This window comes from Schistocerca cancellata, chromosome 7, assembly GCF_023864275.1.
Source record: "Schistocerca cancellata isolate TAMUIC-IGC-003103 chromosome 7, iqSchCanc2.1, whole genome shotgun sequence".
Classification (NCBI taxonomy): Eukaryota; Metazoa; Arthropoda; class Insecta; order Orthoptera; family Acrididae; genus Schistocerca; species Schistocerca cancellata.
The window spans coordinates 332659854-332676479 of NC_064632.1; the positions used below are offsets into that span (position 1 = coordinate 332659854).

Below are 16626 nucleotides of genomic sequence, written 5' to 3' on the forward strand. Positions count from 1 at the left end.
GGTTTCAGGTAGAAATCGCAGGGGGCTCAAAGGGTTAAAGTAAAGGCTAAGTGGATGTATCGCCAACAGACTCGCCAAAACAGAGATGAGATGTTATGAGGAGCATCCACCAATTGAAGCACCAATATACCATGTGGAAGTCTGTGGTCAGACCTTGATCTTCATCTGCAATTTTTAACCTCCCCCCCACTCCATTCTCTCCCTTCCCCCCCCCCCCCCCCCCCCGACCAAATTAAGCATTTCTTGGTGCTTCTGAATGCCTCCTATTAACCGGTCTTTTTTTGTAGTTGTGCTATAAATTTCTTATCGCACCAATTCTGTCTGTACCTCTTCATTGGGAGTTAACCGCTTCTTGTCTGTCAAGGCTACACACCAGATAAGTAGTTTCAGAAAATGATTTCAGACACTTAATTTTATAGTGTGCCTGCTATCGTCTTTTACTCTGCTGGTCATCTCAATACTTAATTTCCTCAACATCGCCAGATTTAATACAATACTCTGTTACCATTGTTTTACTTTCGTTGATTTTCATTTCATAATCCGTTTCCAAGATTCTTTCCAGACCGTTCATCCGGTCTTGCTGGTCCTCTGATGTTTGACATCATTGCGTTATTATAGGGGAAACCGAAAATTTTTCATTTCTTCTTCCTGAACTTTAATTCCCTACGCAGATTTCTCCATGGTTTCCTTCACTGCATGTTAGTATGAACAGGTAGTGTAACGTGGGGCATAGGCTACAGTCTTGTCACACTCCTTCTCCACTACTTTCTACATCTTTCGACTCTTAAAGCTTCCGTCTGTTTCTGTACAAAATTACAGAAGAGCTGTCGCTCCCTGTAGTTACAAAAATGGCCGTTTCCAATACGTATAGTGGTATCTCACAATGAAAAAACTAAGGATTTAGCGAAACTGGCAATAAACGTAGGTGAAACCTTAAGACTTCCAGCTAAATCAACAGTGAAACGAAGTACATCTGGCATAAAGTATCACAGTATGCACTGCTTTTGTTGTGGTCTTCAGTCCAGAGACAGATTTGATGCATCTCTCAGTGTTACTTTATCCTGTGCGAGCTTCATCATCTTCCAGTACCTACTGCAACCTACATCCTTCTGAATCTGCTTAGTGTATTCATCTCTTGGTCTCCCTCTACGATTTTTACCCTCTACGCTTCCCTCTAACACGAAATTGGTGATCCCTTGATGCCTCAGAATGTGTCCTACCAACCGATCTCTTCCTTTAGTCAGGTTGTGCCACAGATTTCTCTTCTCCCCAATCCTATTCAGTGTCGCCTCGTTAGTTACGTGATCTACCCTTCTAATCCTCAGCATTCTTCTGCAGTAGCCGCGTGGTCTGATGCGACTTGCCACGGTTCGCGTGGCCCTCACCGTCGGAAGTTCGAGTCCTCCCACGGGCGCGCGCCGTCTCCAGGCCTCTTCCACGAATATAATCTCCTTGCATTATTTTTAAACCAAGTGTTAGCTATGATTAAGTTATGCTCTGCGCAAAATTCTATAGCGCGGCTGCCTCTTCCATTCCTTATCCCCAGTCCATATTCACTTACTACTTTTCCTCTCTCCCTTTCCCTACTATAGAATTCAAGTCCCACGTGGCTATTAAATTTTCATCTCCCTTACCTATCTGAGTAATTTTTTTATCGTATCTATAATCTCATTGTTGGAACTAGTTGGCATAAAAACTTATACCACTGTGGTAGGTGTGGGCTTCGTGTCTAACTTGGCTACAACAATGCGTTCACTATGCTGGTCGTAGTAGCTTACCAGTGGTTCTATTTTTATTCATTATTAAACCTACACCAGCGTTACCCCTATTTGATTTTGTACTTCTAACCCTGTGTTCACCTGACCAGATATCTTGTTCCTCCTGCCACCGAACGTCACTAATTACCCCTATATCTAACTTAAGCCAATCCATTTCTAGTTTTAATTTTTCTAACCTACCTGCCTGATTAAGGGATCTGACATTCCACCCTGCGATCCGTAGAACGTCAATTTTCTGTCTCGCTGCTACAGTAAAAAAATCCCCTTAATTTCATTATCTGAAAAGACAAGCTACGTAACGATGAAGTACATTCGATTAAACGTTTACTTAATCGGATCGAAGAAAACTCCGATGAGCTACTTGCTCAGTGAAGCAGATCTCAATCATTTCATTATTGTGCGTTAAGTAAAATGCGGAACAGAAAAAATTACCTCCGAATATTGGTTAATACGGACGAACCTCTTTCGACAACATTAATGTAATTTTATGAGTGATCTTTAATTAAAAGGGTTATTAATCGTATTAAATGCTGTGGGTTTACACACTCAAAAGATTCTTAGATACTTTGCTCATGATATGTAGACTGTGTAGGCATGTTGTTTGTTAGTATGTTTAAGGTATAACGGATTTTTCTTTTTATAGCATTGTCGGTCATAGTTTACTCCTATCTACGTCTTTGAGAGTGCAGTTACTATTAACGGTGATAATGTGTAGATGCGAAGGTTGTTACATGACTCCGTCCAGATGCTATTGGAAAGGGGAAAAGAAAAGAAATCCTGACGTCATTTAAAGCACTGTCTGGTATTAGAGAGAGAGAGAGAGAGAGAGAGAGAGAGAGAGAGAGAGAGAGAGAGACGACGTTGATAATTAGCGCTGAATTATTTTTGTCTCACTGCTTTAGAAAAATATTATTTTTGTCTCACTGCTTTAGAAAAATGTTCTGCCAAAAAACTACCGTTAAAATATTTTCAAAAGACAAACGATCGTACACTGTGTCAAAAATTTCTAAGGCAAATGTTTCCGAATTGGTAAAAAACATAAGAATGTAAAGTACTAAGTTGTACTTCACCTGGCTATATTTAAAGGGAGAGATTTCAATTCCAGAAGGTGCAGTTGAACGCATCGTGAGAAGATGCTGCTACTGGATTTAGTTCCTAGTGAAGCTGTTCCAAAATGAAGTTTGTTGTAAACCGTTTGGCTATAAATGAGACTTTCTTACGTAAGCCCCAAATGAGACTAGCGTGATACCAATAAGATCGTCAACACCAGCGAGGGTCAGTAGTAATCGGCCTTCAGATGGTTTGCCTCGATGTGTTAAGACAAAATAATTGATTAGGAACTTCCACAAAACAGCACTTGATGATTCACGTTATATAATGATTGTTTGCCCTTCGCTTGCATACCTTAGACATGTCGTAATGTTGAACAGCGGATTATGTAATCATTTTACTTAACCCGGCAAATAAAACAGGACTATTAAAATTCAGTTAGGCAGCGCTGGTTCAACACCGAAATAGGACAAACTGAAGACAATGAAAACAGACCCAGAATGCAAAAGCTTAACAATGAAAAATAATTAAAAAAAATTTTTTTTATATTAAAATAGCCCTAACCGCAAAGCCTCTTGTATAGGCATCTTTTACGAAACACGTCGTTTAAACTTCAGAGATTATTAAATAAAAATTCTCTGTTGTGAATAATAATAATACCATCCGTTCTACTGGTTAAGTATTAAACAAATACTACAGGATGACAGTTATTAAGATATATGAAATGAAATGAAATCGTCATAAATCCTGAACGGTTTGCGTTCAAACTGCACGGTTGGCCTCAGGGCATGACGAGAATTAGTATGCACTATATGGTGTGGATTAGCAACGAAGCCCACTTTCATTTGGATGGGTTCGTCAGTAAGCAAAATTGGCGCATTTAGGGGACCGAGTATCCGCATTTCGCGGTCGAGGAGTCTCGTCACCCTCAATGGGTGACAGTGGTGTGCAATGTCCAGTCACGGAATAATCAGTGAGATAATCTTTTTTCTTTTTCTTTTGAATAACCCATTTGGAGGGTACGATGAATCAACTTTGTCTACTCTTCATTGTATTAGATTTCTTCAGTTTCCAAATTTCCTTCATCCTTTTAGAGTGTTGTTCCCTTTCTTCTTGAGTCCACTTTCGTCTAGTTATTTTCTTTCTCTCCTGGAATTCTGCCTTTTGAACTGAACTGCCTTTCTGAAATGTGTTCTGTTTTCTATTGTGTCTATTGTAACTCCAGCATTTTCAATGTCCTTTTCAGTCTCTATGAATCATGCTGGCTTGGATTTGTAGCTATTGAGTAATGTGAATATCCGCTTGGTTAGTCTGTTGTTATCCATTCTGAATATATGTGCAAAAAACTGTAGTCTCCTCTTCCTCATGACATCAGTTAGTTTCTCCGTTTTCAGATATAGCTCTCTGTTTTGTCTTAACCTGTATTCAGCATTATCGTTTCTTTTAGCTCCCAGTATTTTCCTTAAAATTCTTCTTTCGACCTTCTCTAGTTTCTCAAGATCTCCATTTCTTGTTAGTTTAAGTGTTTCTGCCGCATAGAGAGCTTCAGGTCTGGCCACTGTTTGGTAGTGTCTTAATTTCGTGTTCCAGGACAAGGATTTTTTATTATAAACGTTTTTGGTCATATGAAACACTCTTTCCATTTTGTGCACTCTAGTTTCTATAGCTATCTTTTCTTTGGCATTGTATGTAATCCACTCTCCTAGGTATTTAAAGGAATCTGTTTTGTGTATTGTGTTGTTGTCAACTGCAATATTTTGAGGAGCATCACAGATGTTTGTCATAAACTTTGTTTTTTCATAGGATATTTGTAGTCCTACTTTGGCTGCTTGTTTTTGTAGTTCTCTTATTTGTTCTTGGGCATTGTCTAGTGAATCTGTAATCAATGCCATGTCATCTGCGAAGGCTAAACAGTCGACAGTGATCTTGTTTGGATTTCTCCCTAGTTGAATCCCTTTAGTATTGATGGCCTTCCTCCATTCTCGAACTACCTTCTCAAAGACAATTGAAAAGCAGAGGTGACAGACCATCTCCCTGTGGAACACCTGACTTTATTTCAAACGATTTTGAGAGCTCTCCCCTAAATTTTACTTTCGATTTTGTATTTGTCAAAGTACCTTTAGTTATTGCAGTTGTTTTAGCATCGAGTCCCAATTCTTTTAAGATATCAGGCAGTGTATTTCTGTCAATTGAATCATAGGCTTTTTTAAAATCCACAAAAGTAATTACATATTTTAAGTTCCTGATTTTTCCTCATTTCTATTATGTTCTTTAAATTTAGTATTTGTTCTGCACATGACCTTCCCTTCCTAAATCCAGCCTGATACTCTCCTAGCTGTTTGTCAAGTATCTCTTCTGCTCTTTTTAAAAGCGCCTTAGACAAGATCTTATAGGTCACCAGTAAGAGGGAGATTCCCCTATAATTGCTAGGATCTGTTTTCTTCCCTTTTTGATGTAGTGGATGTATTAATGCAGATGTCCAGTCTGGTGGTAATCTGTGTGTTGTCCAGATTTCTTTCAGTATTTTTGATAGACACTGTATCATGTTGTCACTAGAGTACTTCCATAGTTCAGCAACTATATTATCCTCTCCAGGGGCTTTATTATTTTTAAGCTCTTTTATGATTTCTTTTATTCTGTGGTTGGCGGCTTGGAGTCTGGTGGTGTTGGGTTTGCAATATTGAAATTAAATTTTTCTTTCGGTGGATAACAGTTATGTAGTTCTTCAAAATATTCAGCAAGTATTCTACAGTTCTCTATGCTATTGTATACAGTTTTCTGCGTTTTTGGGTCCGTGAAAAATAGACTAGGAGGAGATTATTTCTTTAAGTTACTTTTGAAAGTTTTGTAAAAGTCCCTAGCATTGTTCTGTTTGAAGTTGGTCTATTGATGCTAGTTGGTCTTTTATGTATTGAACTTGGATCTTTTTAAGGCCTTTTGAAGCTTGCTTCCGGGCTTCTTTTAGGGAGTTCCTATTTTTATCATTTTTGTTGGCATTCCAAATGTTCCAAGCTCGTTGTCTTGTTAGGATTAGTTTGTCACACTCATCATTCCACCAGGCATGTTTCCATTTTTTGGTAAGGAGAATGGTTTCTTCTGCTGTCTGTACTATATATTTTTGAAGTTGTTCCCATGTTTTAGGTGTTTTCTTTTCCAAAAGTGTCCTGAAATTGTGTTCCTTGGTTAATTTCTGAGTGTCAAACTTTTTAGGTTGATATTCGCTCTTTCTTTTATATATTGGTCTAATTTTGAATTTAACGACAGATAGATAGTAATCTGAATCTAAACTTGCGCTCTTAGCAACTTTTACATTGAGTATCTCTGATGCAGACAGTTTGCTTATAGCAACATGGTCAAGTTGTTTCTCCCCACAGACTGGATTCGGGGATACCCATGTAGTTTGTTTTCTAGGGAGTTTTTTGAAATATGTAGACTTTAGAACTATGTCAGGTTCTCTGCATAAACTAATAAGTCTTTCTCTATTTGCATTGGTTCTTTTATGTGCAGGGAATTTGCCTACTATGGATTGGTGATGACGTTCTTTGCCGATTTGAGCATTAAAGTCTCCCAACAATATTATTGTGTTTTTGGATGAAGTCTGGTCTAAGGTGTTTGACAGTTCCTGCCAAAAAATTTGTTTGTTCTTTTTGTGTTCTGTTTTTCGCATTTGTTGGTGCATGTGAGTTTACAATGGTATACATTTTGTTTACTGATTTGAAGGTTAATGTTGAAAGCCTTTCATTGACAGATTTAGATTCTGCTATCGAGTTTAATATATTTTGGTTTACAATGAATCCTGTTGCAAATTGGGGTACATTCTTCATAACTCTTTTTCCTGGCTTCCCTTTGAAGATTCTGAATCCCTCTGAATCAAATGAATGTTCATCAGTATACCTTGTTTCTTGGAGTGCAGTCATCATTATGTTTTTCTGTTTTATAAAATTTATTAACGTTTTAAGTTTTCCTGTTTTTAGAAGTGAGTTTACGTTGAACGTTGCCAAGTAGTTTATATTTTTGTGTTTAATTTTATTTGTTGCTTGCTTAAGTCAGGTTTCAGGATGCTCCGACTCATCCTTCGCACATTGCTGTAGGCCCCCAGAATCCGAATGCCTACTTTTAATTTCCTTAGAAATTGGAGATTGGTTACTCCCTGGGGTAAAACCTCTTACAAGGTGCGTATCCATTGTTGATTGTTTGTTGGGTTAGGGGAACAAGTCCCCTAAGGATTATACTCGAGGTTATTAGCTCCGAGGAATGGTTTTCAGCCGCACCACTGGTGGACAGACGCTGACCACTCAGCCGCTTGTTTCAAGACAGACGCCAAGTGGATTTTTTCCTTTGGTTGCCACTTCCGCTAGTTCCGCCGTACCGAGAACTATTCCCTCCGCCTTCACTACCGTTGAGGTCTTCACTGTAGTCCTAGCAAGGAGCCCTTACAAGGTGCTATCACCCGGACCAGGTGAACCTTGGTTTTTTAACGAGGTTGTTACTCCTTCCCCTCCTCCTTCCTCACCTCTTGTATGGTGAGGCCCCGGGCTTGGGACCGGCGTAGCGGAGTTTAGTCCTTTTGGAAGACGATTTCGTCCTCATTATCCAGATTGACCCTGATTTCGACAAGATGTGGTTGATTCAAGGAGGAGCTCGACCCCCTCGAAGCAGGAGTGTGTTCGATATCCTGGAAGAACACTCTGAGGACCGCGTTCTTGCTTTGGGGCCTCGGTTGGCCGCCATATTCTTTGGATCTGAACACATGCGATTCCTTTTTGTTGGGTTATATTAAGACAAGATGTACAGCAATAACCCCAAAAACCATTGCTAAGCTGAAAACAGCCATTCGTGAGGTCACAGACAGCATCGATGTTTCTACATTTCAGCGGGTCACGCAGAATTTCGCTATTAGTCTGCGCCATATCATCGCTAACGATGGCAGGCATATCGAACATATCATAACCTAAATCCGAATATCTGTAGTGACGTTTACATGATGAATAAGGTATGTTCACGCCGTAGTTTGTAACTAATTTACGTTTTTTTCACATAGTTCAATAATTGTCACTCTGTAATTGTCCAACTGTTGGAGTTGAGTTCATAATCCTGATAAAGATAATAATACAGCTAAATGATGTTCAGAGCATAGTTAAACTTGAATACATGTTACAGTTCAGAATCCTGTGAAAAAAGTCTACAATTTTTACAAAAGTCTGTTGTTCTTCAACAACGTATTGCAGGAGATTATGGCGCTATTAGTGTTAGATGGCGTCGGCCGTCCGCTGCAATTTGACACCAACTACTTCCAGTCAGTTTACTCGTTGAAGGGAAGTTAATCCTTGAACTGTGCTCAGCTCGCCGCTGCTAGAAGGGGTGTCTGTATACCGTGACTATACGTGCCGTCTAATGCAAGCGCGCTTACGTGATTACACACGATCGACGCTGAGACTAATGGGAAACCCTGAGCGAGGAAAGTGGAAGCACAGTAAGATTCACTTTAAAGTGTACAAATGTGACCTACAGGGTAACCACTGCTGAATTATACCGTGGCGCGGACGAGCGAAGTAGAAATATTTAGAAATTTACAAATGACGCAATACGATAATTAAAATTTAGTTTATAATGTACATACAAATAAACACAAGAACGTTGATTTGCTAAGAAAATGTGATTCACAAACGATGAAAATTTTTAATGCATTCGTAAGTACAACTGTCTTCGTGTTTAAATTACAAAACGGCATCTGCAATGTTATTGTCAGACATGGTTTTCGGCATGTTTTTATCAGTTGTGCAGAGGTGATTTTATTGGATGCTAATTGAAAATCACTGAACGGTAAGTAGGGATTCGAGAAATGCTGCAGTATGAATACCAGACACACTCATTGAGCTGGTCGAGCTGAACGGAAAAGAACTTAATACGAAAAAGCGTTGAAGACCAAGAAAAATGTTACCTCTCCATTGAAATGAAGTCTCAAGGAAGACCAAGAAACTGTTTAAAGGTAAAATATTTCATAAAGAACGGAACAAGCTGGAGGTTCCGTGAAACATACGGCATCTGTGAAAGAAGTGTTAGTAGATGATGGCTGCTCTGTTTTGCTGAATGCGTAAAGTTCTAAAAACGGAACGTGAGATACAAAGCTAAAAATTGGATTTTGTACTATTATTACGCATTAGTGAAACACGAGCTTCGGAACATACAGTACTGAAAATATCGGTGGATTCCAAAATGTTTGCTTAGTTGCGGAAAGTATGGAAGACAACCCATCAGATAGGTTAATCTAGTGGGAGCTGCAAATTTCAGGACGGCGATGTAATGTGCTGTTACATTATTGAAAGCAGCTGTCGGATCACTCTGAGCAAAACTTTCAGAATTACTGCGCCGCACTGCTGAAATTAATGGAACTGTTAGGTGAAGCGAAATATTCATCTTGAGATTTTCTTAGGAAAGCAAGCGTTTTGCGTCGTCGTTTGTTCGAACGAAAACTATATGTTGAGATTTCCTCATGGCATTAAAACTTATTTCCTTCTTTACCCATATGTTTCGATGATGATACACCATCATTAGTGGGTTTCTTTGTATTGTACTGCAAAACATAACTGAGAGTGGAACGTGAATAAATAGGTTTGCTCATCATATTCACAAGTCTCTCAGCAAAAACATGCGCCTCAATAGCTCACTTTATTCACATGCCTTCTGCGAAGAATGATTTTTTGAAAGTGTTGTTCTTAGTACGGAGTGAAAATTTAGGCGTAAAATGAAACTTTTGGTGTCAGCGCTATTTTGACTATATTTTCAGTTCGTCTTACTCCTGTTACTTCTACTGTTATCACTCCTATATTGATATCTATCGTTCGTGTAGATCTATCAGAGTGCTTGCGAAGAAATGTAACTGAATGTTAGTTAAGAAATCATTTTACGAAGTGAATCACAATTAAATGCATTATGAGGCATATGTTACACGAATATGAAAAAATACCCAGTTTTGTCTATTCTCAGCCAGCATTCACGTATATTACAGCAAAAGAAGGGACACCTAAGGCGTTAGGGTAACATCACCAAACATATGAGGTGGAAAGGGAAAATGTGATTTGCTCGTGATGGAATCTTAAAAATATATTGAGTGAACGGAAATATTTCGAAGCGGCATACTTGTATAGCATGCGATGGGTGTGATTTATCCAGGGAGGCAGACGAGGCAGATTTCTGGAGAAGAAACGCACAAGGCGTGCTGTCATAACACCAGGCTGGCGACGGGTGCCAATAGCACGCGTTGCACTCGGGTGGTAGGGGGGATGGTGTATTTCTGCCGTTGGCAAGGCGTCCGCGGCCGCGCCCCTGTGGGATCAGTGCCGCCGCGAGCCGCGCTGCGATAGTGCCGTCCGCCGTGAGTGCCGCACCTATTGTGCCTCGTATCTCGACTGCCGGCCAGCCTCCGCGTGCGTCCAGGGACCAGCAGCTGGCAGCGCCGCCGCCACGCACCGCGCCCCGCCTTTCAAAATAGCTGCGGGGGTCGCCCCCTGGGCACACGCACGCGGCCTTCTGGCGCCGCAGCCGCAGCCGGGATCCGCGATCTGCCCGTGCTACCCTCCTCCCCCCTCCCCCTAACCGTCTCCCCCCAACTGACCCCGCCGTAAGCTTCTGCGAATCACATACGTGACATACTTTAAAGATTCCTGTCCGCGTTGCTTATCGTCGATATTTACCACGCAATGAACCCATTAACTTGTTATTTATAGTAGTCAGCAGCTGGAATACTACTAGAGCTCTGCACACGCTAGTCTTATACCGTGCAAGTATTTCCATGTCTGCGTACCAACTGCAACCTATATACACTTGAGCCTGCCTCCTCTAGCCAAGTCTTGGTGCCCCTCTAAAATTTTAACCCAACCTTCCTCCCACACTTCACTCCATTATGAAATTAACTACTTTCTTGCGCCAGGATGTGTCAAATTGCGTCTTTTACTCTGGTTGTGTCATAAAGGTTTCTCCTTCATCGTTTGATGCAGTACCTCTTCATTGGTTATTCAACCTAATCTTCCAGTTTTCAGCATTTCATAAGCTTTCGTTATCCTCCTGTGTTTTCTGTTCATCGCTCACATTTTACTACTACGTAATGCTACACTCAAGACAAATATTCCAGTATTTCAGTCTATATTAGACGTAAACATATTTCCGTCTTACAGGAAAGCTTTTCTTTCTAATGTCACTCTGCAAATTACGAAGGCGTGCTGAAAAGTGATGCCTTCGAATTAAAGTGAAAATTCTTAAATCGTTTTAAATAAACGAACTTTATTAACACTCAACGTCCTTATTGTTCATGTCTACACATTTATTTCTCAACAGTGACCCTGACGAACACCACATTTCTCCCATCGAGAGACAAGTTGGTTGATACCGTCACTGTAGTATGTTTGACTTGTTTGACGGAGGCACATCACCTCTGCTTGCACCGCTTCATCATTATCGGTGTTCTTTAAGTTTTGGAAACAATGAAAATCGGGTAGGGTTAAGTCGGGATTCTGAAGGATGATCGATGCCAGTGAATCCAAGGCATCGGATTGTTGCAGATGTCGCAGCGCTCGTATGTGGTCCCCCATTGTCAGGCTGAAGGATAGGGTGCTCAGTGTGTGGACGAGCTCGTAGAATTCGAAATTAGATTACAACACTGTTTCTCTCACACCGACGTAGTTAAGTCACAAACCACCATGTTACAAGTTACAATTCGGAACCCTCTAGGGGAGAGGACTGCAAATATGCATTCCTGATGAACAAAGGTGTAGAATGTTAATAACGTTTTCTCTAAAGAGCTTAGAGTTTCCACAAAAAATACCAGGCATCACTTTTGATCACGCAACCTTCGTAGTGCTACCATCTACTTTCAATGTCTTATTTGATAATATAATTTCCTTAGTGTAGCGTTGTTGTTAACCGAGCGAGGTGGCCCAGTAGTTAACACATTGGACTCGCAATCGGGAGGACGACGTTCCAAACCCGCGTCCGGCCGTCCTGATTTAGGTTTTCCGTGATTTCCTTAAATCGCTTCAGGCAGATGCCGTTATGGTTCCTTTGAAAATTGCCTTCCCTAATCCGATCGGACCGATTACCTCGCTCTTTGGTCCCCTCCCCCAAAATCAACCAATCAACCAACCAACCAATCTTACTGTTAGACTACATACTATTACCCTTAAAGTTCAAGACTCCAACCACTTCATTCAATCGCACTTCCAAATTCTTTGCGGCCTGTGAAAGAATTAAAATATCGTTGACAAACCTCAATTTTATTTCTTCTTCCTCCTGAACTGCAATTGTCTTTGGAAATTTCAGCTTGGTTTCTTCTAGCTGCTAGCTCAGTGTACAGATTTCACAGGGATGAATGGCTACAAGCCTGTCTCGCTCCCGTCTCAGCTTCACTTTCATCTCCTTACAGTTTCACACTGTAGTCTAGTTCCTGTAAAAAGTGTAGGTAACCTTCCCTTCCCTGTATTTGATCGCTGTTACCTGCAAAATTCCAATGAGTGCATTACAGACATCACTTCCAAAATATGAGGGTTGGAACTTGAATAGTGGCAACTATTTATTTACAGTTCGTACAAAATAGATAAGTGTTTCAAAGTTTTACTGCCCTTCAAAGTAGTCACCAACATTTTGTATAACCCGTTGCCAGCTATGTGGAAGTCATAGGATAGTCTTAGCTGTGCCAGTTGTGTTGACAGTTCGCGCAGCGCGGCCTATTGCCCGACGAATTTGTAGCAGTTTTGAATCGAATGCCGTGAAGTGTTTCCTTCAGTTTAGGAATCGAGTTGAACTCACGAGGGATTAAGTCAGGGGAGTGCAGTAGGTGGTATAGCACTTAGCAGCCCCATCAGTCAAACAAATCAGTAACAGCTTGCGCTGTCCGTACTTGAGCATTGTGCTGCAAAATGGTCAGGTCCTGCAGAAAGTGTCATTATTTCTGTCTCTAAGCTGGTCGTAGGTTGTGTTCCAAAAATGTTTTTTTGTCGCAGACACGCTAAAAGATCGTGACAGATGGTGATGGCTATCGTAGTTCTCATTGAAGTGACGTTGTGTCGACTAACAACTTAGCACAGAAAGAACTGAATTGTTGCCTTAATTATCACAACTATTCAGTTGTCTAGGAACCACGTTACAGGGCGTCGCATTGCCAACAAGCCAGTTACTACATCATCTTGCAATGAATAAGAGTTGGTTGCTTAAAATCTGTTAGCAAAGTTAGTTCATTGTTGGGCTTCTGCTATTGTTCTCGGTGGAAATTGTAGTATCCGGCCGTTAGTTCTGAGCTGTTTTTATGTCCGTAATGCTCCATGTGTCATCGCCTATTGTATCTCTGGCACTGTAATAGAGGAAGTATGGCTGAAAAGTATGTTGGTGCATGCGCAATAGAAACCCCACCCAAGGCAAGGGAATGTGTGTCACTGAGAAGAGTGCGTCCTTGCGAACCTGTCGCCTTATAGTTGTTAGCTCCATGTGTGTTCCATCGAGTCACTGCCAAGTATTGCTTGCGCCTACAGATTCAGTTTGTAGGTTCATCTTCTGATTCTTGCTCCATGTTGCCAAGAAGATATTTCGACTGCAAGTTCAGTGCAATTGGCAACATCTTCACTTCGCAGGGCTACGCTTTCGCTTATAGTATAGTTCAGGAACTGAACCCTTGTCGTTTCACGGAATAAAGTATTGTACCGTCCCGGAACAAGGACAAAATTGTTGATTTGAAGCCTCCTGTTTAGGAGAGGCATCTAACAGGAGTTTCTTTACTTGCGGAACGCTACAGTTTGAAAATTGTCCTCGTTTTTGCTCTCACACTCAGCACAAATTTCTCTACGTTTGTAAAAATTGTAAATATGTCATGTTATTAACTAAATGTATGAAAAAGGTGCTTTGTGGTAGAATTTTATTTCGCCGGTCTAGTTTCGGGTGTTGCCCGTCATTAGCGGTATCTGTATTACACAATACACACATCTCTTAAAACTACTCTTACAGTGTATATTTTAGTGCTTTATGCACATGTGATTTTTGAATTCATTGTAATTCGACTAGTCTTTTATATTCATAAAACACAATATAGGCTGTAAGTTGTAAGAGATGTGTGCCTTATGTAATACAGATACCCTTAATGATGGGCAACACCCGAAACTAGTCCAGCGAAATAAAATACTACCACAAAGCAGTCTTTGTCACTTCATTACTTCATTGTTCGACAAACTTACAATTTCTACAAACTTCAGAAACGTACAAGGCATTTGTGACAATTAAGATTAGATAACGACCACTGATGAGAGCGTGTAAATAGCCAAACTTTTTGTTCTTTCGTTATTATATTGTCTGCAAGGTGATTCTCATGTCGTATGTAATTCTATGAATTTTTTATGATGACCTCACTTGGTTTTCCACTTACAGTTTTCGACCGAGACGAGTTCAAATTTCTATCAGTTGTCAGAGATCTCTGACAATTTGCGAGAGTGAAAGTTCCTATCATATGTAAATCAATCTAGGAAGCTTCCTAGGAAGATTTTGTCTGAAATTTGCATAACGGTCTTACTGATACAGTATCACATACTTTCTGAATGTATCACGATCCTTAAATCACTGAGTGCAATCTCGCGACAGTTCAAACTTGGAACAAACGTTCTGTGATGAGAACTGAGCCAAATTAACCTCACATACTCTGCCCATTAACTGTCTGAGTTGTTGAAGACTTTCACACCATATCTAGTTATTCCTAATTACATTATCGTGGTGGTTTAGGCTTGCAAAAGTTGAACCGAGCACTGATATTGTCACAACAGTGTAATTTTTAATCATTTGGTACGTGCAGGCGCATCTCCACCCTGCGAAATACACACGAAACGATTCGTGGTCGCCTTCTGTTAACCTCCAACAACGTTCGTATGTTTATGGCTCTCCTGTTTCACAACGTTGTTGTAGAAAACTTTATTGTTTATAAGCACTACTCATATTTTATTGGAATCATCAACAAGTTTTTCACCCTTGTTAAAGTTCAGCAGAACATTCAAACGGTGAGGTAGTTTACCGGTTCAGTAATGATTAAAATGCAGCTGTGGCGACACACGTTTAAACCGGAAGTCCGTTTGCGGCCTCTGGCCGGCAGTCGGCTAACGGTGTACGCAGGCTTCCGTTCTAATAGTGCGCACCTATGTCGTGTGTGCTGCAGGAACGTTGACAATGTCGCAGAAGGTGAAGGTAGACGTGCGCATCACTGTCTTCTACGCAGACGGCGTCACCATTTACGTTTACATCTAGACTCTGGAAAAATGTAGGTATATGCACATTTTTTCGGATGCCTCGATTCATATACACTGCAGAGCCAAAGAAACTGGTACACCTGCCCAATATCGTGTAGGACCCCCGCGAGCACGCAGAAGTGCCACAACACGTTTTGGCATGGACTCGACTAATGTCTGAAGTAGTGCTGGAGGGAATTGACACCATGAATCCTGCAGGGCTATCCATAAATCCGTACGAGAGGATGGAGACATCTTCTGAACAGCACGTTGCAAGGCATCCCAGATATGCTCAATAATGTTCGTGTCTGGGGTTTTTGGTGAGGGGCGGAAGTGTTTACACTGAGAAGTGTGTTTCTGGAGCCACTCTGTAGCATTTCTGGATGTGGGGCATGTCGCATGCTCCTGCTGGAATTGCCAAAGTCCGTCAGAATGGGCAATGGATAAGGACAGATGCAGGTGATCAGACAGGATGCTTACGTACGTGTCACCTATCAGTTATAACTAGACGTATCAGGTATTACAAATTACTCCAACTGCACACGCCCCACACCATTACAGAGCCTCCACCAGCTTGAACAGCCCCCATGCAGGGTCCATGGATTCATGAAGTTGTCTCGATACCCGTACACGTCCATTCGCTCGATACAATTCGAAACTAGACTTGTCCGACCAGACAACATGTTTCCAGTCATCGGCAGTCCAATGTCGATGTTGACGGGCCCAGGCGAGGCGTAAAGCTTTGTGTCATGCAGTCGTCAAGGGTACATGAGTGGGTCTTCGGCTCCGAAAGTCCATATCGATGATGTTTCGTTGTGTAGGTGGAGCGTTGACACTTGTTGACGCCCAAGCATTGGAATCTGCAGCAATTTGCTGAAGAGTTGCACTTCTGTAACGTTAAATGATGCTCTTGAGTTGTCGTTTGTTCCGTTCTTGCAGGCCACAGCGATGTCGGATATTTGATGATTTACCAGATTTCTCATATTCACGGTATACTCGTGAGGTCTACGGGAAAAATCCCCACTTCATTGCTATCTCGGAGGTGGGGTGTCCCATTGCTCGTGCGCCGACTGTAACACCTTGTTCAAACTAACTTAAATCTTGATAACCTGCCATTGTAGCAGCAGTAATCGATCTAACAACTGCGGCAGACATACAGGCGTTGCCGACCGCAGCGCAGTATTCTGCCTGTTTGCATATCTCTGTATTTGAATACGCATGCCTGTAACAGTTTCTTTGGCGCTTCAGTGTATTTCCGAAGTACATAGTGTAAATATATGTTTACAGATTCGTCATTGCAGTCTGACTTTTCAAAATAAAAGATGAATTGCTCTGAAACATTTAACGTCGTGCCTGTATATAACTAGGAGTATGTTTAAACCATTGTCATAACACATTTCTTAAGAATTCTAAGATTTCTCATTTTAGTTTTGTTTATTATTGTGGGCTGCAGAGTGGAGATTTAGTTTGGGCACCTGATCTGGCACTGAAACTGGACGTTCAAGTGAACAGCAAATGGACTAATAGTGATATTTGGGAGACGAATG

General features: G+C 41.0%; 1 protein-coding gene across 4 annotated transcripts in view; it reads left to right on the forward strand.

Annotated features, from left to right (window-relative positions):
* The window catches only part of LOC126092109 (uncharacterized), a 280658-nt gene that overhangs the window by 106931 nt on the left and 157101 nt on the right, over positions 1–16626 (forward strand). The window contains exons 1-2 of one of the 4 annotated variants that reach the window (XM_049907544.1): positions 10187–10203; positions 15010–15111. The exons of 1 other annotated variant lie outside the window; for it this stretch is intronic. Coding sequence is in view for 2 of the 3 variants with exons in the window: in XM_049907542.1 (XP_049763499.1) it covers positions 14879–15111 (233 nt within the window). In the remaining variant the exon portion in view is untranslated. Of the gene's footprint in view, positions 1–10186; positions 10204–13987; positions 15112–16626 lie in introns of those variants that run through there. 2 more of the 4 variants (XM_049907542.1, XM_049907540.1) reach the window with 2 other exon arrangements.